Genomic DNA, 24,267 nt, shown 5'->3' on the forward strand with positions numbered 1-24,267 from the left:
TTACTTTTGAAGGAATGGGATCTGTGGTGGTTCTGATTCGAATGAGAAGTGTCCCCCACAGTCTTGGGGTTCTGAACACTTAAGTCCCAGTCAGTGTGAAGTTTGTGGAGGCTTAGGAGGTGAACCTTTGCTGGCAGAAGTATGTCACTGAGGGCAAGCTTACAAGTAAAAAGTAACGCTGCTTCCTTGAAGTTCTTCCTCTGTGCTCGGTGATTCTGGCAAAGAATGCAAGAACTCAGCCGTGTGTCATAGTCACCATTCCTGCTGCCTGCTGCCATAATTGTTCCTACACCATCATGGACGCTTACCTCTTTGAACCCTTCAACCAAAATGAACTCCCCCTCTTGCTTAAGATATCTTTGGTCATGGTGGCACTTTTTCATAACAACTGAAAAGTAACAATGATCTAACCTCTAAGTATATTTGTTTTAGATCTAAAGTGCTCTACTGAAATTTACTCTTATATGCGTATACTGTAGCTGTCTTCAGACACACCAGAAGAGGGCATCGAATCCTATTAAAGATGGTTGTGAGCCACCTTGCGGTGGCTGGGAATTGAAATCAGGTCCTCTGGAAAAGCAGTCTGCTCTGAACCACTTGGCCATCTCTCCAGCGGAAATTAACTCTTGAGAAAGCAAATGTATGATCAGTGAGATGGCTCAGATGGCACTTGCTTGCTCAGCCTGAGTTAGATTCCTAGAACTCTCATAGTGGAAGGAAAAAAAATGCTAGTCTCGTACTATTGTCCTCTTACCTGACCAGCGCACCATAGCACATATATACCCACACATCTATCAAGGGTGCGCATGCACACACCGCGGCGGGGGACGCGGAGGGGACCGGTGTTGTTAACGTCGAGTTTGGAGACCATATGCTTCCACTCACTCCTGGGTTTTAACTACCAGCTAACAACCCTTTCTCACTCTAGTTTTTGCCCTTTTTACTAAGCATCAAACCTTGCCGAGCTCTGTTCTCTGGAAGCAGATTCTCGCCTGGGGCTTTATTTTCCTCCTCGAACTAGCTCTTTGTGTTCCTAGAGCGCGCAGTACTTCTAGCCTCCTCTGACCAGATGTTTCCCTAACGACTTTTTCACCCTCAACTACCTCGGGCTCTGGAATCGGACTCTATTGTCCCTCCAGAAGCCATTTGGAAACGAGCTTTTAGCGACCAACCACAAAGGGTTACAGACGCTCACAACAGGTGTGAGTCAAAGGGTGCTGGTTTGTTGTTGTTTGGAAGTTTCCCACGTTTTAGTACGATCGTTTGCTTGGCACAGTGTAAAGGGGACTCTCTCCAATCCTCAAATGCGCAGTGATTTCCACTCTTAGCCAGGAAAAAGAGCAGGCGTCTTTTAATAACGTAAATCTTAGAGGAAAACAAATGACAGACCTAGTGAGAGGCTTCCTTCAATCCTGGACAGTCTGAGTGGCGCCCTGCTTTTCCTGGCCTTAAAGCGGCGGGCTCGAAGTGCGCAATTCACAAGTAAGTGGTGGGCCCAACAAAAGGTCTTTACTAGTTTAAGCGCGCCGTGCGTTGCGGCAACTCGCCGCACAGATGTGCTCTCGCGAGAGCTGGGGAAGTAGCAGCAATGGCGGCGACTGGAGCGGGTCCTGGCCCTGGAGTGGGCGCCGGCTCCGGTCCAGGAGCAGCTGCAAGTGCCACAACGACAGAAGACAGAGAAACGGAGCCGGCGACCGCTGGGGCTGGAGAGGGGTCGTCTGCCGCCCCGGGAGCGGAGCCCAGCTCTGGAGAGGCTGAAAGTGGGTAAGACTTCTGCAGCCCACGAGAGCGCGCGAGGGCCCGCCCCTCGTGGAATCCCGCGGCTCGCGCCGCTCGGTGCCGCCCTCCGGACCCAGGCCCTGCGGCCAACGGTTCGGCCTGCCCGGTATCCTCCGCAACCCAGCTGGAAGCTTGGAGGGTCGGCTCCGAACGGCACCTCAGACTCGCTTCCAGCAGCGACAGTATGAACCGAGCATGTTTTCCTCTCTCCCGCCCTTGCACCCCATAAGACCCAGCTGGTCACTTTGCCGATGCTAGTTCCTGAAATAACCTAGAAAGAAAGACTTCTCGCAGGACAAACTCGAAGCCATGAACACATGCATGTCTGTCTTGACAACCTCCTAATACGCGGATTGGTTTCTTGGGCATCCAGTTCAGGACATGCTTAGCGGAAAAAGACATAAAAATTAGGAAGTCCGTCAGTATTTAGATCAGTGGTTTGTTTTGTTTTGGAATAAGCATTTTAATGTTTGTCTTTTGTTATAGGGATGCAAACTTGGTTGATGTAAGTGGTCTGGAGACAGAGTCTTCTAATGGAAAAGATACTTTGGTAAGTATTTCCTTTTAGGCCTTTGAAAGGCAAACTAGGTTTTGTTTTAAAGGTTTTTAATTTATTAAAGTGTAGTCCGTCAGCTCGTTTGATTCTTTTATTGCCCCGTGGCTCCAGGAAGGCGCTGGGGATACTTCAGAAGTGATGGATACCCAGGCGGGCTCTGTGGATGAGGAGAATGGGCGGCAGTTGGGAGAGGTCGAGTTGCAATGCGGAATATGTACAAAATGGTTCACAGCAGACACCTTTGGAATAGACACGTCGTGAGTACATTTCATGGCCTTATAGAGTGCCTTAGAGATTTCAGCACGGGGCTGGAGAGATGGCTTGGCAGTTAAGAGCACTGGTTGCCTTTGCCAAGGTTTGGGTTTGATTCCCAGCATGCACATGGCTGCTCACCATGGTCAAGGTTCCAGGGGTGGGAGGGAAGACCAATCATATTTTAATCTAAAAAAAAGTTGAAAAATAATTTTAAATATACCCCCCCACACAAAATGAGTAGTATTTTGTACTCACTCTAACCCTATTAAGTGACCAATATGCTGACTGAAGAATTGTTTTCGATCCTTTGGGATATTTTTAAGTATTGAAATGAGAGCCTTACTAGGTGTGTGTGTGTGTGTGTGTGTGTGTGTGTGTGTGTGTGTGTGTCCTTGCTTTCGAACTTAGAATCTGATAAGGAAACTAGTCTATGCAATTAGAAGAGATCATGTAATTAAATTTGAGACACTATGTTTTGTGTATTTTGGGTTTGGCATTTACAGTGGGCAAGGCCTGTTGTCATGAACATTTGAAGACGTCGAGTTCAGTCGTGTACTTGCCTACTGTGTGCAAAGCCCTGGGTGGGTCACTATCACTGGAGAGATGTTTTTAATGTTTCAGAAACATTGAGTGACTGGTGCTTTTGCTGTCTAGAGCATACTTGGTTTCCTTTCTCATTGCTTATAATGTACCCCAATTGGTATCTTACACTTTTTTTCTCAGGAGGAAAAAAAAAACCTTACTTCTAAACATGTACCTATTGTGGAGAATTAAAGTCACATTGTGATTCAGAGCGAAAGGTCTCCTCTTCTGTAGAGTAGGTCAGTAGGCAATAGATGAGCATTTTGACTCTGTCTGGATAACTATTAAGTTAGTGGCTCTCTAACTATATAGCCCTGGATGGCCTTAAAATTGCAGGAATCCTCTAGGCTGTGAGTGAATCTTTGTTAATTTTGAGGCCATGCTGGGCTGCATAGTTGAATATCAGGTCAGCCAGAGCTATACCTTAAGACTTTGTCTTGAAGGGGGATAATGTATATTGAGTGGAGCTGGTGGTGCACACCTGTATGTAATTCAAGTACTTAGGAGTCTGAGGCAGGAGGATCACAAGTTCCTGCTTGTATGAACTGTATGGCTCATTGTAGACCAGGGCCCTGTCTCAGAGTGAGCTGGTGACATCCACACTGCCTGAGTGAGCCTGAGTTGGGGCCCTGGAACCATATGGAGATGGAAGAAGGACTGAGTCACCAGGTTGGCCTCCAGCTCCTTGGGACATATACATCAGGGGACATGTGCCCACACGTGCATCATGTGTACATGTACTGCTACTAATGATGAGAATAAATGCTTTTAAAAGAAGGTGGAGAAAGGTGTTGAGTGGCCAGCTCACTAATCTGTAATCTGGCTCACCCACAGGTCATGTCTACCTTTTATGACCAACTACAGCTTCCATTGCAACGTGTGCCATCACAGTGGGAACACTTACTTTCTCCGGAAGCAAGCAAGTAAGAACAACTCGGGGAATTTTAAAAAGATGATCGTCCCTAGAAAATAGAAGAGATCAGTCTGGGTTAGCACACTTAGGATACATTTGCCTAGGAACTGTTGGAATTAATTTGATATTTAGCTCTGAATAATTGCAGTTGCCCATTTCAAACCAGATTATTGCTTCACTTTTAGCTGCTCCCCTTATTGTTTTGTAGATGATTGTCTTGGTTTCTCCACCTGATGGTAGCATAGCATACTCTGGCAAAGGCAACTTACAGGAAGGAGGTTGGAGGTGTTCAGTTCCGGGTTACACGTCATCAGGACTTCACAGTGTGCATTGTCTCAGCGCAGGCATCCGAGGGAGGCCACACTGACCTCACTTACAACACAGGGCTGGCCGTTTAAGCACATGGCCCAACCTGATGTAGATAATCCCTCACGGAGACTCGTTAGGTGGTTTTAGATTGTCAAACTGAAACTAACCATCATACGTATTGTATTGAATGGACTCTTGTTGGTTTTAACAGATACATCTTTCACTCTTTTTTGGTAGATTTAAAAGAAATGTGCCTTAGTGCTCTGGCGAACCTGACGTGGCAGTCTCGGACACAGGATGAACATCCGAAAACCATGTTCTCCAAGGATAAGGTAGACTTAGAGTTAATGTCATTGCAATATGCTAAATAACCAAGTGAAACTAAATACTCTCTTTAGCAAGCATGTTCTCCTCAGTTTTCATTAGTAAACCATGCAGTAGTTATCTTCTTTCCATATATGGAAATTATAATTTACCAGGTATCTGGTAGATGTCATTTCACTTAGCTGTTAGTAGTATCAGTCCTTAAATAAAACTTGGTTGGTTTTTTGAAGCAAGCAAGTCATCTATCCCATAATGAGGTCTAGTGTGAACCAGTCTCTAACCTTGTTTGGCCTGGAACTGGTTTCTTCAAGCTCACAATCTGCTTTAGCCTTCCGTTTCATCTTGTTTCAAAAAACAAAACCTCTGTCCTTGATTCTCTGTAAGGTCCCATGGAACACCTCCTTACACTGCAGGTGCAGCTGTCTTCCCTTCCCCTGCACCTCCTTACACTGCAGGTACAGCCGTCTTCCCTTCCCCTGCACCTCCTTACACTGCAGGTGCAGCTGTCTTCCCTTCCCCTGCACCTCCTTATACTGCAGGTGCAGCCGTCTTCCCTTCCCCTGCACCTCCTTACACTACAGGTGCAGCCGTCTTCCCTTCACCTGCACCTCCTTACACTGCAGGTGCAGCTGTCTTCCCTTCCCTGCACCTCCTTACACTGCAGGTGCAGCTGTCTTCCCTTCCCTTGCACCTCCTTACACTGCAGGTGCAGCCGTCTTCCCTTCACCTGCACCTCCTTACACTGCAGGTGCAGCCGTCTTCCCTTCCCCTGCACCTCCTTACACTGCAGGTGCAGCCGTCTTCCCTTCCCCTGCACCTCCTTACACTGCAGGTGCAGCCGTCTTCCCTTCCCTGCACCTCCTTACACTGCAGGTGCAGCCGTCTTCCCTTCCCCTGCACCTCCTTACACTGCAGGTGCAGCCGTCTTCCCTTCCCCTGCACCTCCTTACACTGCAGGTGCAGCTGTCTCGCTTTCCCCCGGAAAGAACACAAGGCTGACTGCCTGTTTTCTGACCTTATCCTCATCCCTGTGGGAAAAAATTGCTAACTGGCCAGATGAGTGCCATTGTGGGCAGCAGGCAAAGATGGGCAAGACGGGAGCTGTTAATCATTGTTGTAGAGTGTAGCCTCTGAGTGAAAGGACACTGTAAAGCCCCATTGTATTGCAGGCTCACAGCTCGTGCTTTCCACGGCTCTGTCGTTTTCTCCTGTGCCTGAGTTCATCTCATGTAGCCCTCAGTGGACCTTACAAGCAGTAGTGCCCAACTGTACCATAGTCCACTGAATCTCTGACATGCGATTGTCTCACATTTGACCAGGGGAGCTTTGTTTCCTTGACAGACAAAACCTTTTGACATATCTCCTTGAGCTTCTGAACTCCTTGTTTCTGGGATGATAGTACTTTCTGTACATTCTCCTGATTCAACTCCTTTTTTGCATGGTAAAGGCTTAGTTTTCATAGAATAAACTATGCTGGTAGTGGGCTTTGGAAGACAATGTAAAATGGTGCTGATGTGATGCCAGCAGACCAAGGTCAGACGCTGCTTCAGTCAAATAAGCAAGAGCTGGCCAGCAAGGTCCACCATCACAGTAGCTGGCAGGGACCCTGCAGAGGTGAAGTGAAGCCTGAAACCTGAAAGTCATGGGATCTGGTTATAAAGGCTGTAGGAACAGGCACAGAATGATTTAAAGGTTCTGAGTGGTCAGTAATTCTAAATATTAAGAACAGAAATAGAACTGTATAGAGTAAATTTACAAGGTACAGCCCTCCATCTTAAAAAGAAAAATGAGGTTCTCTAGGTTGTCCAGAAGAAAATGACACAGAAATAAAAGCTCAGAAGTCACCTTCCACTTGACGTCCACAGAAGGGAATTTAAGTTCTGTGGGTTGTAAGTGTTGAATAGCTAGAATTTCTATATACTCATTTGAAATCTCTATAATCTATATATTTGGTTGTTGTTTGTCTGAGACAGATAGATTTTTACTTTCTTGCCCTGGCCTTGAACTCATAGCCATCTTCCTGCCTTAGCCTCCCGAGTGCTGAGGTTGTTAAGCCTGAGCCACCCTGTAGGTCATATGTTATTTTGAACAATTGAATATTTCTCAGCACCTAAAAGCTACAGGCAGATCTTTGTTTTGATTATAATGAAGTCTTTGAAAAGGTGTGTGAGTGTAACTTTGAAAACAACTATAATTCTTAATATGTTTTATTTCTTAAAAATAGGATATTATACCATTTATTGATAAATACTGGGAGTGTATGACAACCAGACAGAGACCTGGAAAAATGACTTGGCCCAATAACATTGTCAAAACAATGGTAAGTAAATTAAAACTGAATAGATATGATAGTTTCAAAGAGCCAGTATTGTTTCTAGTAGATAAATCCTCTTTAGTTTCAAATAATGTGATGGCTGAGGCTATGCAAACAATTTGATATTAATCATTGAATGAGATACAGGTAGTTATAAATTTTAATTTTTTTACATAAATTCAGTTACAGTCTTATGTGAATGTCATTCTCTTCTAAGACTGCTTTTAAGTGCTAAAACCCTTGTCTTTATTTAAGATTTGTTTATTTTATATGTACATATATGTGCTTGAGTGTGTGTATGTGTACCGTGTGTGTTCAGTGCCCATGGGAACCAGAAAGGGGCATTGGTCCTCTGGAATTGCAGTCACAGATGGCTCTGAGCCACCTGATATTGATTCTGCGACCTAAACCTGGATCCTCTGGAAAAGCAGCAAGTGCTTTTAACCACTGAGCCACTTCGGGTCCAGCCATCTCTGTCCCCCAAATCTTTGCAGATTTAATTTTAATTTTATATTAAACTTGGAGATATATATATATATACACACATATATATATGTATATATATATTTCATTAGATAAGAAAAGTCTTGTTCTGAACGTTGACTTTAGAAGTAATGGTAGCACTTGAGGAGAAATCTGCTGAACCTAGGCGAGAGGAGAGAGGAGGGTTGTGGAGCACTGGCTCTCACTGTTCTGTTTGTTATTTTTAGGTCTCTTGTAGCCCAGGACTTAAACTCCGTGTGTAGCCAAGGGTGACTGACCTCTGACCTTCCTCTCCCTCCAGAGTGCTGATACAGTTGTAACTCTTAACTCATGGTCGCTCTTCCTACCTCAGGGTTCCACGAGGTGGGCTTATGTATGTGAGCCGGCATGCCTGGCTAGTGCTCATGTGGCCTAGGGGTTAGATGCAGGTCTTCATTCTAAGCAAGAACTCCCAGGCTGACTGGGCTCTAAGTGCGCTCACTTGAGCTGTTGTGGCCATGTACTTTTTAAAATAAGGAACCTGAGGGGTTTTGAAGAATACAGTTAGGAATTGACCATTTGCAGCTGGTGAGTGAGTATCTCTGCACTTCTAAGTATAATGTTCGTTATTACTAAGACACTGTTTCCTTTTAGAGTAAGGAAAGAGATGTGTTCTTGGTAAAGGAACACCCTGATCCAGGGAGCAAAGACCCAGAAGAAGATTACCCCAAATTTGGACTTTTGGATCAGGTACATTCATCTTCCTTCATAGGATCTCTGTCTCTCTCTCTCTCACCTATGAAGTGTGCGCACTACGTTTGTTTAGTGGCTGTAGAGACCAGAAGAGGGAGTTGGAGCAGAGCCCCAGAAACTTTGAGTTACAGACAATTGTGAGCTGCCATGTGGGTGCTGGGGACTTGAACCTGGGACCATTGGGAGAGCGGCACGTGCTCTTAACCACTGAGCCATCTCTCCAGCCTCATATTTTTAATCAGAAGCCATGTGGGGGTGGTGAAGCTTTGCTGAAGATGTGGCTGAGGTGATAAGAGTCCTTGCCTGGGAGTCATGGAGTACTCATGGTAGTGCACTAAGGAGGTGTAAACAAGGAGGAGCATGAGTTTGAGGCCAGCCTGGGCTACATGAGACCTTGTCTCAAAAAAAAAAGTGTTAGCACAAGAACATGAGTTTGTTTTCCCAGATCCCCAGTTTCCATGTAAAGGTCAGGAGTTTGCAATGATCTTTTTGTCACAAGATCTCACCGTAGCCCAGGTTAGCTTAAACTCATGATCGTTCATTCTGCCTCAGCTTTCCACTTGCTGGGGTTACATGTGTGAGTCACCATGCCTGGCTCAGGAACCGGTTTTGATTCTGGTTGTTCCTCGTTGTTAGGACTTACTTTTTTGTAAGGTTTTTTTTTTTTTTTTTATCCCTAATCTGTTATCTGAAATTTTGGTCCTAAAAAGCTTTCTTTGTTGTAAAGAAATTTTTGGTGGAATCTGTGTTGATAGAACCTTACGGGAAAAAGAAATTTCTATTTTTTGTTGTAGAGCAAAGGACACATTGGCAACTAAGAATATTTGCCTTAAAGTGTCTTGACTTGCTGCCTTTTTTGAGATGAGATATGTCAGTGCGACACAAGCGCAGGAACTCTCTGTCCTCAGCTACCTTCCCAGGCACTGAGGTGGGAGCCGATTTGCTGCCATGCAGATTTGAAGAGCTGCGGGTGCATCTCGGTGGTCGCTGGTGTAGAATGGACAGTGAAAATTCAGAGTTCTGTCTCATAAAATGGGACAGCTCAGCTATGTGGGTCAGAATTCCTACAGAGGGCAGAGTGAGGAGACTTAAGTGTCCTGGCCTACTGTGCAGTGCCCCCGTACCCGGTTGATCGGTCAGTTCCCTCCTGGAACCATTCTGACCCTGACTGGCCGGCTGCACACATACTCGTGGATTCTTGAAGCATCCAAGTTGAGGACCTTGCAGCTTGCTTTTTAGGATATGCCTTTCATTTTCTGTGCTCTAATTTTATCCATTTTTGGAGCAGTTGCCAGATTAATTTGCTCACATGGCCTTTTTTTTACTAGGATATTTCTTCTTCTAGGATCTTAGTAATATTGGTCCTGCTTATGACAACCAGAAACAAAGCAGTGCTGTGTCTGCTAGTGGGAACCTAAATGGTATGTGTTTAAGTATCTTGTCGGAAGCTTTGTGAGTAACGAAAGCCTTGCCTGCAATTGGGTGTTCTGTAGGAGGAGCCAAACCTGGGTAATTACCTAAATGCTTTCAAGTTTGAAACTCAGATTTTAGCAGCTCACTAAACCCTTGGGAAGTGACAGTGGGAGAGAGCTTTTGTTACTATACAGTGGTTTGCTCTTGTTAATGTTATTATACGTTTGTTTTACACACTAGTGGGATGTACTGAGAATTTCTAATTATGCACATCATAATTGATGTTATAATCATTCTAATTATAACATCACACATTAAAAACATCCATCCAGGGGTTGGGGATTTAGCTCAGTGGTAGAGCGCTTGCCTAGCAAGCGCAAGGCCCTGGGTTCGGTTCCCAGCTCCGAAAAAAAGAAAAAGAGAAAAAAAAAAAAAAAAAAGAACATACATCCATCCATCCAAATTCAGTTAGGATTGAATGAGACAGATCTCACCTAAGTAAGACAGTGTATACTTTGAAAGTTAGAGTTCCTGCATTTTGTTAGATCCCATATCTGTATGAGAATAAACGTCCAATTTGGGAGATTCACTTGATCTCTACTCTTTCATGCTCAACAATTGCTTGACAAGCTGCCTTTGTCCATCTCAATTTTCTTGCCCTGAATATTTCAGCATATTCATATGTCAGTATTTCTGTATGGATCTCCCACTATGGCATTCTCCCCCTCCCCCCTTTTGGTAATGCAACTAATAGAGGGAATTCTCTTTGCTGCTAATCTAATAAAAAACCAGGGGGCCAGGCAGTAGTTTAGTGGGTATCCATCCCATACATAGCAACATTCATTAGCTTGTCTTTTAGAGTTGGAGCATCTTAAGTATATACTCCAGTCCACAGTTAGCTTTCTAAGGCGTGTTGGCAATGCGACTGTGTTGTTTGTGTTCTTACACTGTGCTTTCTTCCCTTCGGGACAGTTGACAAAATACATAGTGCTGCTTCTGTTCTTACAGGTGGAGCCACTTTGGGAGGTGAATTCCTCTCTGTCTTCTCTCAGCCTCAGACTTAAGTATCTTGTGGTTTGAAGTGCTTTTTTGCTGAGCTTTGGTAGAAGCTAAACTTAATTTTAAAGCATTGTGAAAGTGGTGTGGCAGCACTCACTATGTAGCTGTAGTTCCAGTTTAATGGTGGGAATAAAAGCTTGACGTTGTCATATTCTGCCTAACATGGCCAGCCAGCAGTCTCCTTCAGTGTTGCTTACTCTGTCCAAGCAACACCAAATATCACTAGAGGATTTGGCAGGCTTTTGATTGATAATCACATCATTACAACTGTTTAATATCAAACCTTTAATGAGCTGTATAAATAGCAGCCAGGTTCATAAGAAGACATTGTGCATTAACTGGTACTGTGAGTTCACAATATGACCTGCTCTCCATGTGCAGAATATGACCTGCTCTCCGTGTGCACAATATGACCTGCTCTCCGTGTGCACAATATGGCCTGCTCTCCATGTGCAGAATATGACCTGCTCTCCATGTGCACAATATGACCTGCTCTCCATGTGCACAATATGGCCTGCTCTCCATGTGCACAACATGGCCTGCTCTCCATGTGCACAATATGGCCTGCTCTCCATGTGCACAATATGACCTGCTCTCCATGTGCACAATATGACCTGCTCTCCATGTGCACAATATGGCCTGCTCTCCATGTGCACAATATGGCCTGCTCTCCATGTGCACAATATGGCCTGCTCTCCATGTGCACAATATGACCTGCTATCCATGTGCACAACATGGCCTGCTGTCCATGTGCAGAATATGACCTCTCCATCATGTGCACAGTATGACCTGCTCTCCATGTCCTCCTCCTCTTTATTGCAGCAGAGCTGCTGCAGACTCCCAAGCTTGTCCCAGTTTACATACAGTTCTCTGCAGTTGTTGACATAAAGGTGTTTTCCTGCAGTTCAGGGACCATTCTGGAAAGAGAAAAACAAATTGAGAAGAATAATAGAAATGAAAAAAAGTTACAAAGAACTTACTTCAGAACAAATAAGGCAATACTCCTGGTGATCTAAATATGTACCTGAGTGTGGTAATATAAAATATATGAATTGTTTTATTTGCCCTTAACTCCACAAACCAGGTTAATGTAACCTACTGAATTTATGGCACAGTTTAAGAATATTGCTATGCAACTAAAAATTGCTTACTAAATTTAAAGCTTCTGTTCTTTTATGTATAGCCATGATAAATTTACAAACACTGGAGAGAAACACCTTTCTAATATTTCTGTTTTTGTTTTCTATGTTTGGTGTACTTTTGTCTTGTTGGATATTGGAGTGCTTTATGTAGATAATGCCTTTATACGTTTATGACATAGATCATGCAGTTGAAGCAAGTGGACCTGACCTTCAGTAAGGACATTTGTATTGCTGTTTGCATTAAGTGTTGAAAAAGCACAGTCCATGCAGTGTTCTCATTCTTAGCTGTGGGTGCTTGGAATCTGGGTACAGATGCATTTGTGTCACAGCCCCATAAAGTACCACTGGTTAAGTCCATTAGTTCAGGGCTGGAAAGATGGCTTCCGTAGTGAAGGCATTTGCTGCAAGCCTGGTGACTTTAGTGGAGCCATGCAAAGTATACAGATGACTCCAGAGTTACTCTCTGACCTCCACACATACATTAATTAGTTGATTGGTTAGTTGGCTATTTATTTGTTTATTTAAAGAAGAAGGGAAGGTTGAAGATGTAACTCAGATATCATCAGGTGTACTAGATTCATGTGACCTTACTGTCTGAACTTTGGTCCAGGACTTCAGCTGTGAGAAACAACTGATCCTTTCAAAACCAGTATAGGTCAAGAAGAAAACCGTCTGTGATGTAACACAAATGCACATGGGGAACGATAGTCACCGTGGACTTTGAGTGCCCTTGTGCCTCCATAGTGGCTCTGTGAGAATGATCTGCCTTCTCTTCAAAGGGGGGATCGCAGCAGGAAGCAGTGGGAAAGGAAGAGGAGCCAAGCGTAAGCAGCAAGATGGAGGGACAACAGGGACCACCAAGAAGGCCAGAAGGTGTGGTCCCCCACCCCACCCAGTTCCGGGCATTTGCTGTGGGTAGAAGCCACTGAGCATAAAGAACCATATTCTTGGGTTTTGTTTGCTTGTTTTCGGTGAATTCTGAGACCCTGGTAAGGCAGACTAACTTCAAGTGAGGTCTTCTCTTTTCTGAACTCACTACTATAATAGATCCTGGCTCTGGGATCCCCACAGCTCAGTGGCAGAGGGCTTGTTTGACATTTTGAGGCCCCAGGTTGAATCCCCAGCATTAAAACAACAAACAACAGTCCTAACAGTATTTTCTGTTCTGAGGAATAAAGTTCCCTTATGATATCCTGAGGCTAGATGGGGATTAGGAAATAAAGCTTACTAAATGTTAGCTCCTTAACGTCCTGCCTCTCCTTTCTCATGTCTCTTCCTTTCCCTTCATCCAAAGCTGAGGTGATGAAATTCAGGTCACTTCTAATTTAGACCGGCACCTGAGAGTAAATCTCCTGCCTCCGGGTTTCTGCCCCTTGGTTTCTATACTGAACAGACTGAATGGGCCTGGAGATGTGAATGGCTCAGTTGGTAGAGTTCTTCCTACCATCGGCAAAGCCTGGGTTTGATCCCCAGAATTGGACAAACAAGGGATGACGGCACAAGCCTGTAATCCTTCCACTAGGAAGACAGCAGGAGGAGGACCAGAGTCCCAGGTCACCCTTGGTTGGCTACACAGTGAGCTGGAGGCCAACCTGAGGTTCATGTTGTTTCAACAATTAATTAAGTTAATTAAGTAAGTAAATTGGGGGCTGGAGATGCACAACCCTGTGGTTAATTGAAAGCACTTGTTGCTCCTGTAGACGGCCTGGATTTGGTTCCCAGCACCTACATGGTGACTCACAACCACCTGTGATTACAGTTCTAGGGAATCGGATGCCCTCTTGTGGCATCCACAGTCAACAGGCACACATGTGGTCCATAAATGTGCATATCAACCAAGCATATACATAAAACAAGTCTCTAAGAAATAAAATAAATGTGCTAAAAGAAAGCAGCCACATCTGCCCTGTTTGTCCTGTGCCTTCCCTCCTTACTAGGACTGTGTGGTTTGTGCTGACAGACAGTGCATGTGTGAAGGTTCCCCAGGAGTGATTCGTCAGTCCCTACAAACTACAAGTAATTTAACCAAATCTTTGCAGGGGGTCAGGTGATTTATTGAAGCGAAGTGAAGCTTTTGTTGTAAAGTTGCAAGTGATTTCCAGAGACCAGAAACCAGAGCCTTTCTTAAAGGACAGAACACAGGTGAAGTGGAGAGGGAAGACTCTGTCTTCATTTTGCTTCTCTTTTTTTCAGTGACCCTTTATTTTCTGCTCAGCGTCTCCCTCCTCATGGCTACCCTTTGGAACATCCATTTAACAAAGATGGCTATCGATATATTCTAGCTGAGCCTGATCCTCATGCCCCTGACCCAGAGAAGCTTGAACTTGACTGCTGGGCAGGCAAACCTATTCCTGGAGACCTCTACAGAGCCTGCTTATATGAACGAGTCTTGCTAGCCCTACATGATCGTGGTGAGTACGTTTTAATGGTCATTTAGGACGAGGGAATCGTAACTGAGAAGGTGCCTCCTTCAGGTTGGTCTGTGGGCAGTCTGTCAGGCATTTTCCTGATGAATAATGAATGTGGGAGGGCTCAGCCCCCTGCAGGTGATGCTATCCTGGGTTCTGGGCTGTATGTGAATGCAACTTAAATAAACTATGGAAAGCAAGACAGGAAGCAACATTCCTCAATGGTTTCTGCTTTAGTTACATGCTGCCTTTCCTCAGTGACGGACTGTGATGTGGAAGTGTACACTGAAGTAACCCCTTCTCCCCAAGTTGTTTTTCATCATCACGTTTCTCACAGCCATAGAATCGTTGCCAGGACTGTGAAGCACTGCTGGGCCAGGCTTGACTATGTTGGGGATCATAGTGCAAGTGTTTTAGGCTTGGGGCTGGAAAAGCCATCGGGGACGGAGCTGAACAGGTAGCTCTATGGGAGCTTGGACAGGAAGCTGAGAGCATTGCAGCCCATGGAGGCTGATGGGATGGAAGGCTGCACAGGGAAGCCCAAGAGTCCTACTAAGACTGGACATTTGATATTTTGTATTAAGAATCTGTGGTTTCTGATTAACTGGGGCTGAAGAATCAATTGCAATTTAGACGAGACCAGCAGCATTGAGGTAAAATAAGAAGTATTTCCTCAGGGCCGGCACACAGAACTTTGGTCCCGAGTGACCACGACTGCATTTCAAGCTGTCAACCAAACTTGGTGACCTGTGGAAGCCGTCAAATCTTGGTGGTGTTTGCAGCATTGGAGCTGCAGTAGTGAGGGTCCCAGAACAGCTGAGCTTCAGCACTGGGAGAGGCCATGGATGGGGGTGTGGTTCAGTTACAGATGAAACCTCAGGATTGAAGGGGTCGTAGAAGTACCATTCGGTAAGGTTGGAGTTCCTGAAGTGTGGCTGAGAAGTTGCCGGTGAAGATGCAGTTCAGTTGTTAGTGAAGGCCACTGGATTTGAGGAGTCATGCAGAGAAACCGAGGCTTGGCACCATGTGCAGGATTGGAATCCCTACAGAGGCTAGGAGGGTGCAGCTCAGTCGCACTGGGTGGCTCAGGACATTGGAGGTACTGGGACCATAGGAAAACTGCCCAGGACAGCAGCAGGTGTGGAGTGGAGCCTGTCTGATCCCAAGAGATGTAGTGGGTGCGCTTGCTGTAAGTGACAGAACCAGGGACCTACAACTGCCACGCCCTTTGGAGTCCCAGACATTGGACGCTTACACTTGGTATTTGTCACAGCAGTAGAGATCTAACTAGGTCAGCCAAAATTCCTTTGTAATAACCTGTTCTCAAGAGCTTGTCTTCTCCCACCAACACCTGCATCAAACCTCTTCCAGGGTAATGTCCCATGACTAATGTACAGCTTTCAAATTTGCACCATCTCAGTGCAGCCACACAGTAACTGATCTTTCTGCACATAAACTCTGTGGGAGAGAAACTCAAACATCCATGCAAACCATATCAATTATACTCACATTAGTGGGTCTCAGTGCCTCCAGAGTACCTTGTAGGGGCGAGGGGACATTTGGGTTTTTTGTTTTTTGTTTTGTTTTGCTTTTTTATTAAGATTTAATATATATATTTTCCCCGCCCCCCCCCCCCACTGTAGCTGTCTTCAGACACACCAGAATAAGGCAACAGATCTCATTACAGATGGTTGTGAGCCACCATGTGGTTGCTGGGAATTGAACTCAGGACCTCTGGAAGAGCAATGAGTGCTCTTAACCACTGAGCCATTTCTCCAGCCCGGACATTTGTAATCTAACCTACACATAAATCTGTAGCCCTGGTGAATTCATATCAGTACTTGAAATTCCAGCCAATACCATAGGATATTTCCATGTGACCTTCCACTTTATATATTTGTAACTTATTTTCCCAACAGTGGAAAACTTGATTTTATAAATAAACAAGAAAACTTAACTGACTAGATTACTGGCTAATTATCTGTAGTATATTTACTTGCCCGTTAATACCCACTTAAGATAATTTAAGAAAGTACAGTATCATTGGCCAGGCACTTGTTGTAGTACCAGAATGTAAGAAAGTATTTTGCTTGTTTTTTTTTAAACATTTATTTATTTATTATGTATACATCATACAGCTTTCTGCCTGCATGTATGCTTGCAGGCCAGAAGAGGGCACCAGACCTGATTATAGATGGATGTGAGCTACCTTGTGGTTACTGGGAATTGAACTCAGGACCTCTGGAAGAGCAGACAGTGCTCTTAACCTCTGAGCCATCTCTCCAGCCCCATTTTTCTTGTTTTTAATGGGGTGAGGGTTGTAGCTGAGTGGTATAGAACTTGCAAAATGTACATGAGGCCTTGATTTCATTCCCCAGCACCACACACACAAAGTGCATAGAGGAGACTTGTCAAATAAGGATACACTACTGTGAGGAATCATTAGATTATAGTATTTGTGTGCAGCTCTGGTTGACTTTAGTCTCCACTGGTTGTTTCCCCTACTTTTCTCAGTGTGTGTGCGTGCGTGTGTGTGCGTGTGTGTGTGTGTGTGTGTGTGTGTGTGTGCGTGTGTGTGCGTGCGTGTGTGTGTGTGTGTGCGTGCGTGCGTGTGTGTGTGTGTGTGTGTGCGTGCGTGTGTGTGCGTGTGTGTTGTATATTTGTAGGTGTATGTGCTGTGGGTACATGTGGAAGTCAGAGGATGTTCTGGAATCAGTTTTCTCCTATACTTAGGTAGGTAGGTTCCAGGGATTGAACGCAGGTCAGCAGGCTTGTGCAAGAAGTTTTTCTCCCACTGAACCATCTCATTGACCTAATTACTATGATTTTGGGTAAAAATTTGTACTTAATGTCACTGCTTCATGACTCATTCTCTTGGTTTTTCCACCCATTCCCTCATTTCTAGTTTTCTTTTGTTTGTTTGTTTTTGTTTTTTTTTTTTTCTTTTCCTATTTTGTCTTCTTTCTTTTTTTTGGAGTGTAGGGGTTGGGGAGGTATCTTACTATGTGATGTAGTAGGCTGGCTTCATCCTGCACTACAGCCTCTGTAAGGAGCAGTTTTCTGGTTTTGACTGTTGTTGTGATAGACAGTAGCATTTACAGAAACTGATGAAGGGACTCTTAAACTCTGCTGCCATAAACACTTGGCTTAATTTTTGCCTTTTTCTTTTCTTCTTTATAGTTTTTTTTGATTTGTTTTGAGACAGGCTCTAACCATATCACCCTGGCTGTCCAGGAAATCACATAGGTCCTCCCGTCTCTGCCTCCCAAGTGTTGAGATCAAAGCTCTGCCCTGGATGCCAGCTTTCTTTTGGGCCCTTTTTATAATCTTTGTGTAATACAAGGGACTCAGGTCTCTGAAGTCCCTCAGATAACTACTGACCTTGGACTCTCTCCCACTCCAGCTCCCCAGTTAAAGATCTCTGATGACCGGCTGACCGTGGTTGGAGAGAAGGGCTACTCCATGGTGCGGGCTTCTCATGGGGTGCGGAAGGGGGCCTGGTACTTTGAAATCACTGTGGACGAGATGCCGCCAGACACTGCTGCCAGGCTGGGCTGGTCTCAGCCCTTAGGTAAGTGGGACGCACTGTGTGGGCCTCACAGTCGGGGTTACCACATCATGGTCTTAAAATTAAATTCCTGAGGTCACAGCCAGTTTGGCTGTGAGAGATAGTTTGTAAACAGTTTACAAAATAGACCAAAAATAATGTACAAAAAGAAGTAGAACCTTTTTTCTTTCACAAAGCAGTTAACTTACAGTCCTCTGATTTCCACACCTTTTCTTTGGGACAGGTAACCTTCAGGCTCCCTTAGGCTATGATAAATTTAGCTATTCTTGGCGGAGCAAAAAGGGAACCAAGTTTCACCAGTCTATTGGCAAACACTACTCGTCTGGCTATGGACAAGGAGATGTCCTAGGGTTTTATATCAATCTTCCTGAAGATACAGAGACGGCCAAGTCACTGCCGGACACGTACAAAGATAAGGTGAGCTTGTCCTCCTTCATTGCACCCTGGCTTTGACAACCGCTGGCCGTCAGTATCTATACTACAGTCAGTGCCTACACTACACCGATGGCTTGACTTCTTCAGTAATGGTGACCCCTGGTGTCTGTGCTTTCCCTGTCTTTCGATCTGAACATTTTGAGACAAAGCATCGAAATTGAAAGATTTTAAGGTTTAGTTCCTGAGTAGTCACCTAAATTCTACCATTAACATGTTCTCAATTTATTCTTTTTTTATGTACCAGAGGAACATTACATTCTTGTAATCTCCCCAGTAGGTATTTCAGGAAATATATCATTAGCCATTGTTCGACTTTGTTTACATATATATGTGTAAACGTGTATGTGTGTGTGTGTGTGTGTGTGTGTGAATTTTTAAATGAAATATATAAATTTTAAGATTTGTCAGGTACAGAATTTTTTCCATATTTAAAAGAAAAAGGATTTTAGTGTTTAGAATCAATCCTCGCGCTACATGCTAGGCTACATGCTACATGCTAGGCTGGCACCTCAGCACTGAGACCCACCTCACCTTTTTTGTTAATTTGTTTCTATGTATGAGTGTTTTGCATATATATACATACGTGTGTTTGTGTGTGTGTGGCTGGAAATATCATCCATCCATCTGTCCATCCATCCATCCGTCCATCCATCCATCCATCCATCCATCCGTCCATCCATCCATCTGTCCATCCATGTGTCTGGTGCCCACAGAGAGAGTTGGGTTCCTTGGAACCAGAGCTGCAGAGAGTTGGGCACCGCCATGCAAACACTGGAAATGGAGCTGGGTCCTTTGCACGAGAAACAGTTTCTCCTAACTGCCAAGCTGCCTTCAGTGCTCGCACATACCTCGATCTCAGCAGTCAGGAGGCAGAGGCAGGCAGATCTCTGAGTTCTCAGTCAGCTTGTCTATAGATCAAGTTCCAGGACAGCCAGTGCTACATACAGAGAGAGAAGCCCTGTCTCAGAAAAACAAAACAATACTCATTTCTCTTTTATGAGTGTTTTGCCTGCTTGTATGTATGTGGGTACCTGGTGTCAGAATCTAGGACAGGGGATCCCCTAGAACTGGACTTAGAGATTGTTGTGAACCACTGTGTAGGCCAGATCCTTTGGAAGAACAGCCAGTACTCTTAACTACTGAGTTCTTCGCTAGCCTCTCTATCCAGTTTTTTTTTAAGACATATTATTTCTATTGTTAATTATTTAAAATTTTATTTATTTATGGATATTGGTGCTTTGTCTGCATGTACATGTTCATACCAGAAGAGGGCACTGGATCTCATTATAGACTGTTGACAGTTACCATGTGAGCACTGGGAGAGCAGCCAATGCTTTTAACCACTGAGCTATCTCTCCAGCACCAATCCCTATTCAGTTTTAATGGTATCTTTTTAAAAGATGATTTTTTTAAAAAATTATTTTTAGCTAGGCATGGTGGCGCTTATGGCTTTTGTCCCAGCACTCAAAAGGCAGAGGCAGGTGGATCTTTGTGAGTTTGAGGCCAGCCTGGTCTACAAAGGGAGTTTCAGGACAACCAGGACTGTTACACACAGAAATTCTGTCTCAAGAAAACAAAATTTATTTTTAATTATGTGTGTGTATACCCAAGGTTAGAGTTTTAGATTGATCTCACTAGTGTGGAGTTAAACATGGTCGAGCCACTTCACATCGTCTGGGACCCAAACTCAGGTCCGTGATAAGCAGTTCCCACTTCCAGCCACAGAGACATCTGCCCAGCCCTGATGGTGTCTTCTAATGAGTAAAACTGATAATGTTTTTGAGGTGTGCGGTTTTTTGGTTTGAGTTTCCTTTTATGTTTACTTTAGTGACTTAATAAACCTTGGGGCACCCACGAGTCATGGAAATGTCCTCCTGTATTTACCTGTGTCCTGGTACTCGGTGACTGATGACTCTGATTAAAGGACGGTGCCGCAGTGGAACTTCCTTTCCCTTAGGAATATCAGTGTTCCACCGTGATACACTTGATGTCTTGTGTCCTTCACTGGGTGTCTGTTGTACTTAGTGAAAATCAAGCAATCTACAAATGACCCTTCCAGTGATTCCAAAAATGTCACAGAATATGAAGTCTTAATGGGCCGGAGGGATGGCTTAGTGGCCAAGAGCACTTACTGCTCTTCCAGGGGACCCAAGTTCAATTCCCAGCAACCACATGGCAGACTACAACTGTCTAACTCCAGGATGTGACAATTCACTCAGACATACAGCAAAACACCAGTGCACATTAAAAGAGAAAAAGTTTTATGTTCTGTGAAATTTTTTTCAATTAATTTACTTTCTTTTGTAGGCACTTTGTGGTTTAAAAAATGTGTGCATGTATAATTCTCTTACTGAGGCCTTTAAAGACATGGTTAACAGACATGACCAGCTAGTCTCTTAAGAAGCACTTAGCAGCCAGGTCCCGTGGCTCATGTGTTTAATCCTACTTGTGAGACAGAGGCAGGCAGACCTATGTTCGTTCAGTTAGAGGGCAGCCTGGTCTACAAGGTGAGTTCTTGGAACAGCCAGAGCTACATAGTGAGACCCTGAATGTCGGGGGAGGAGGCAGTGACAACCTCAGAACTAAAAATTGACAAAACTCAGCAGGAAAAACTTTAGAAAGCACTGACTGTGTGAATCTGACTTTCTTTTCTCCGTGATGATTTAGATGATTCTTCAATGTGTCGTTTTCTTTTTTCTTACTGCACTTTCAAGGCTTTGATAAAGTTCAAGAGTTATTTGTATTTTGAAGAAAAAGACTTTGTGGACAAAGCAGAGAAGAGCCTAAAACAGACTCCACATTCTGAGGTGAGTCACAGTCATAAACATGTCAGGGTAGTAAGTCTTTGAAGATGAAGACTCCTTGAGTATAAAAGTGAGGCAGCCTAGGCTTAAGGGGACTGAGTGGTGCCCAGTCTAGCTGCCTGCTAAGAAGTCACTTCTGCCTGTAGACTGTACTGCCTCTGTGTCCCCTGCTGTATAACTGGTCTCCTGGGATTGTAGAGAAAGAGCTGCAAAGTCAGTGACCTGACAAGGAAAGGTAGAGGAGATTGAAGGAGCCAGGGAGAGTCTTCCTGTTGAAGGAGACCAGGACCAGAGGAGATTGTGCTGTGTCACTTGGAGAGAACCAGGGGCTGGATGGCCCCCTCACTGTTACACAGCTGTCCTTGCCTTCCCTTCCCAGGAATCAGTCCTACAGTCCAAGGTCACTTACGATCAAAGAAGGACTACTGACACAATAGTCAAGCTCTGGGGCCAAAGATCAGAAAAGAAAGGGGCGTAAGGAGAAATAAAGCTCTGAAAAGTCACATGGGTCAGTAGGCGTGTGAGATAAAGAGTTCTAATTATTTTGGGGAGAGAAATTAAAATTCAGTTAAAAGCTGAAACAAGCATACAAAAGATCATGCCAGGAAGGAGAGTCTTCGGTCCCTCTTACAAATACAGAATGATGAAATCTGGACGTGTGGCACATGCTACATGGAGCCACAGTGCTTAGAAGGTGAACACACGGAGTTGAGAGTTGAGCGTCGCCCTCAGCTGCTGAGCTGGAGGCCAGCCTAGACTCTGTGAGACTGTCCTGGTCCTTCCTCCAAGTAAAGTATAATGAATAATGGGATATAGAACTCTTTGCTGTATGCGGCGTGGGAATTAAAAATAAAAGCCTAAAGTGAGCTGAAATAATACATGCTTACATTAATTTTACCTGAAATGCCTAAAGTGGCATAATAAGATGTTGGTTATTCTCAGCATGAGTACATTCACATCATTGTCCTTCTGGAGCAGTATTAAGTGTTCTGCAATTGAGTTTGGTTTTTTTTTTTTTTTTAATCTTTGTCATTCTAAAGTAAAACCTTGATCTTCATTTCAGATAATATTTTATAAAAATGGTGTCAATCAGGGTGTGGCTTACAAGGATATTTTTGAAGGTGTTTACTTCCCAGCCATCTCACTGTACAAGAGCTGCACGGTATGTATCTGCATTTGGTCTGCACGTGTAACTTCAAGGAAGTATGTGGATGGGTTGTGATGAAAGCCTTTGATTTGAGAGGAAAGTGATACCTGAACATGCACAATGTCTGTGTGAGTGAAGTCAGGCATTAGCACGCACTGCGCTTTGCAGGTCTTGTTTGACAGAAAGATACAGAGCATATCCACTCAGGAATCATCGCTGTTCTGTGCTTGATGACTTGCAGTTGGACACACACACACAAACACACACACACACACACACACACACACACACACACACACACACACACACACACACACACACACACGGGGTGGGGGTAGAGGAAGAGAGAAGGGAGGGTGACCAGGATGCGTGCTTTTGATCCTAGTAGAGGCTGGCTGATCTCTGAGTTGAAGGCCAGCACAGTCTAAATAGTAAACTCTAGGACAGCCAGACCTACCTCGAAACAAAACAAAACAATCAAACCTTACTTTTACTGCTTGCTTAAAAAGGAACAAGTAGCACATGGAGATTTCCATGTGTTAGTTCATTACCTTCTATTGAACAAATGTAAGATGAGGACGTCTGTAGGTTCCAAGCAGAAACCAATGAAGTCTTTTCTACCTAGTTTAGCAATGCTGACATATGTCTGTTCCAGTTAGACCCTAAGTATCTTAGAGACATTGCTCTTATTTTGAAACAGAGTTTGCAATATAGTTCAGGCTGCCTTCAATCTCAGGACCCTCCTACCTCAGCCTCTCTAGGGCATGTACTTCAGTTCCTACTTCCTGTAGTTCCTTTTAAGTATCCCCTGCCAAGTGATCCTCTGTTTCCTCTTTGATTTTTTTCTCTGTCTGCTTGACTTGAACTTGTTGCAGGTTTCCATTAACTTTGGACCATCCTTCAAATACCCTCCAAAGGACGTCACTTACCACCCTGTGAGTACAACAAAAGACTACATTCATTCTTGACCTTTTTGTTTCTTGCTCTGGCTTCTGTAATCACCCATTCTCCTGTTTTATTGTTCCTGCAGATGAGTGACATGGGCTGGGGTGCTGTGGTAGAGCACACTCTGGCTGATGTTTTGTATCATGTGGAGACAGAAGTGGACGGAAGGCGTAGTCCGCCTTGGGAACCCTAACAGATCCATGCTTCTGATGACATTGTGAAATGATCCTGGCATTTTGCTTTTATTATATAAAGTGTCAAATGTTTTCCCAAAGATGCTGCAGTACACTTTCATCAAGGTAAAAGGTGGATGGGACTGCAGCAAGCATTCCCTCCCCTCCCACTCCTGCTCTCACTCTGAGTGCCATAAATCGACCGCCGACTCTGAAGAGCCCATAAGCTCCGTGTAAAACTGGTGCTGTGCCTCTGGCCTGCCATGGAGGACTTGTTACTTTCCTGTGTATCTAAATAGTGAGTAATCATGCCCAGCTTATTGAAAGATGTTTCATCGCCCTGGTTTCTGGGGAGGCAAGCTATTTCTGAGTGGCAGTACATTCCAGAGCAGTCTAGAAGCAGTCTTTTTGGTGTGGGGTTTGGTTATCTGTGAAGCTAGTGGGGCTGTACAAACTACGGCTATGGAAGGAATCTCCCTGGGGGTTAAAAGCTAGATCTTCCCTCCAGTGAAACTCGTGGTCAAGTCTGTGTGGTGCTGGGCTCCACCTGAAGTTGAGTTCCTGTTGGTGAGGGCAGAGCGAGCAGTGTGAGGTGGGAGCAGCACTGGCAGGACAGGACAGGACAGGACAGGACAGGACAGGCTTCTGACGTGAGTGCCAACCCCACCTTCACTGCTGTCCTCGCGGGCACCCAGGCGCTCTCACTGTCTGTGCAGTGCACTGTGAGAGCAAGCGTGTGGAAGGCCTCTACTCCTCTCTGAACCTGGTGTTGAAGTGGGCAGCTTGTCCTCTGCCTGCCTTTCTACTAGGCAGCCATGATTAAGGTGAAAAACTGACAATGTGCCTGCCTTTAGGAGGACTCCTGAATGCCCTCGCTTTTAAATAAATCAGTTTGTTGTGGCAAATGCCTAAAGACTTCCCTATGT

At 44.6% G+C, this 24,267-nt stretch overlaps 1 protein-coding gene across 3 annotated transcripts; it reads left to right on the forward strand.

The window, feature by feature from the left end:
- The first annotated feature begins 1,554 nt into the window (after positions 1 to 1,554).
- Ash2l (ASH2 like, histone lysine methyltransferase complex subunit) lies at positions 1,555 to 24,260 on the forward strand. 3 transcript variants are annotated; one of them, XM_032918517.1, is made up of 17 exons: positions 1,555 to 1,764; positions 2,266 to 2,329; positions 2,447 to 2,592; positions 4,007 to 4,095; positions 4,632 to 4,726; positions 6,943 to 7,038; positions 8,149 to 8,244; positions 9,593 to 9,668; positions 10,669 to 10,686; positions 12,641 to 12,734; positions 14,055 to 14,272; positions 17,673 to 17,840; positions 18,061 to 18,254; positions 20,987 to 21,079; positions 22,140 to 22,238; positions 23,099 to 23,158; positions 23,254 to 24,260. In XM_032918517.1, the coding sequence occupies exons 1-17, from the start codon at positions 1,589 to 1,591 to the stop codon at positions 23,359 to 23,361; spliced, it is 1,890 nt and encodes a 629-aa protein (XP_032774408.1). In that variant the 5' UTR covers positions 1,555 to 1,588; the 3' UTR covers positions 23,362 to 24,260. The 3 variants fall into 3 exon arrangements, with proteins under 3 accessions (XP_032774408.1, XP_032774409.1, XP_032774410.1); XM_032918519.1 differs by lacking the exon at positions 1,555 to 1,764 and adding an exon at positions 1,858 to 1,961; XM_032918518.1 differs by lacking the exon at positions 10,669 to 10,686 and having other exon boundaries at positions 23,254 to 23,442.
- Positions 24,261 to 24,267: the final 7 nt, after the last annotated feature.

Source organism: Rattus rattus, chromosome 13 (assembly GCF_011064425.1).
Source record: "Rattus rattus isolate New Zealand chromosome 13, Rrattus_CSIRO_v1, whole genome shotgun sequence".
NCBI lineage: Eukaryota > Metazoa > Chordata > Mammalia > Rodentia > Muridae > Rattus > Rattus rattus.

Excerpts from the sequence above, each read along its gene's own strand:
- Ash2l (XM_032918517.1), top strand. The coding sequence starts at position 1,589 with ATGGCGGCGACTGGAGCGGGTCCTGGCCCTGGAGTGGGCGCCGGCTCC. Across the intron at positions 1,765-2,265 it reads TCTGGAGAGGCTGAAAGTGG|GGATGCAAACTTGGTTGATG; the intron begins GTAAGACTTCTG and ends CTTTTGTTATAG. Across the intron at positions 2,593-4,006 it reads ACCTTTGGAATAGACACGTC|GTCATGTCTACCTTTTATGA; the intron begins GTGAGTACATTT and ends GCTCACCCACAG.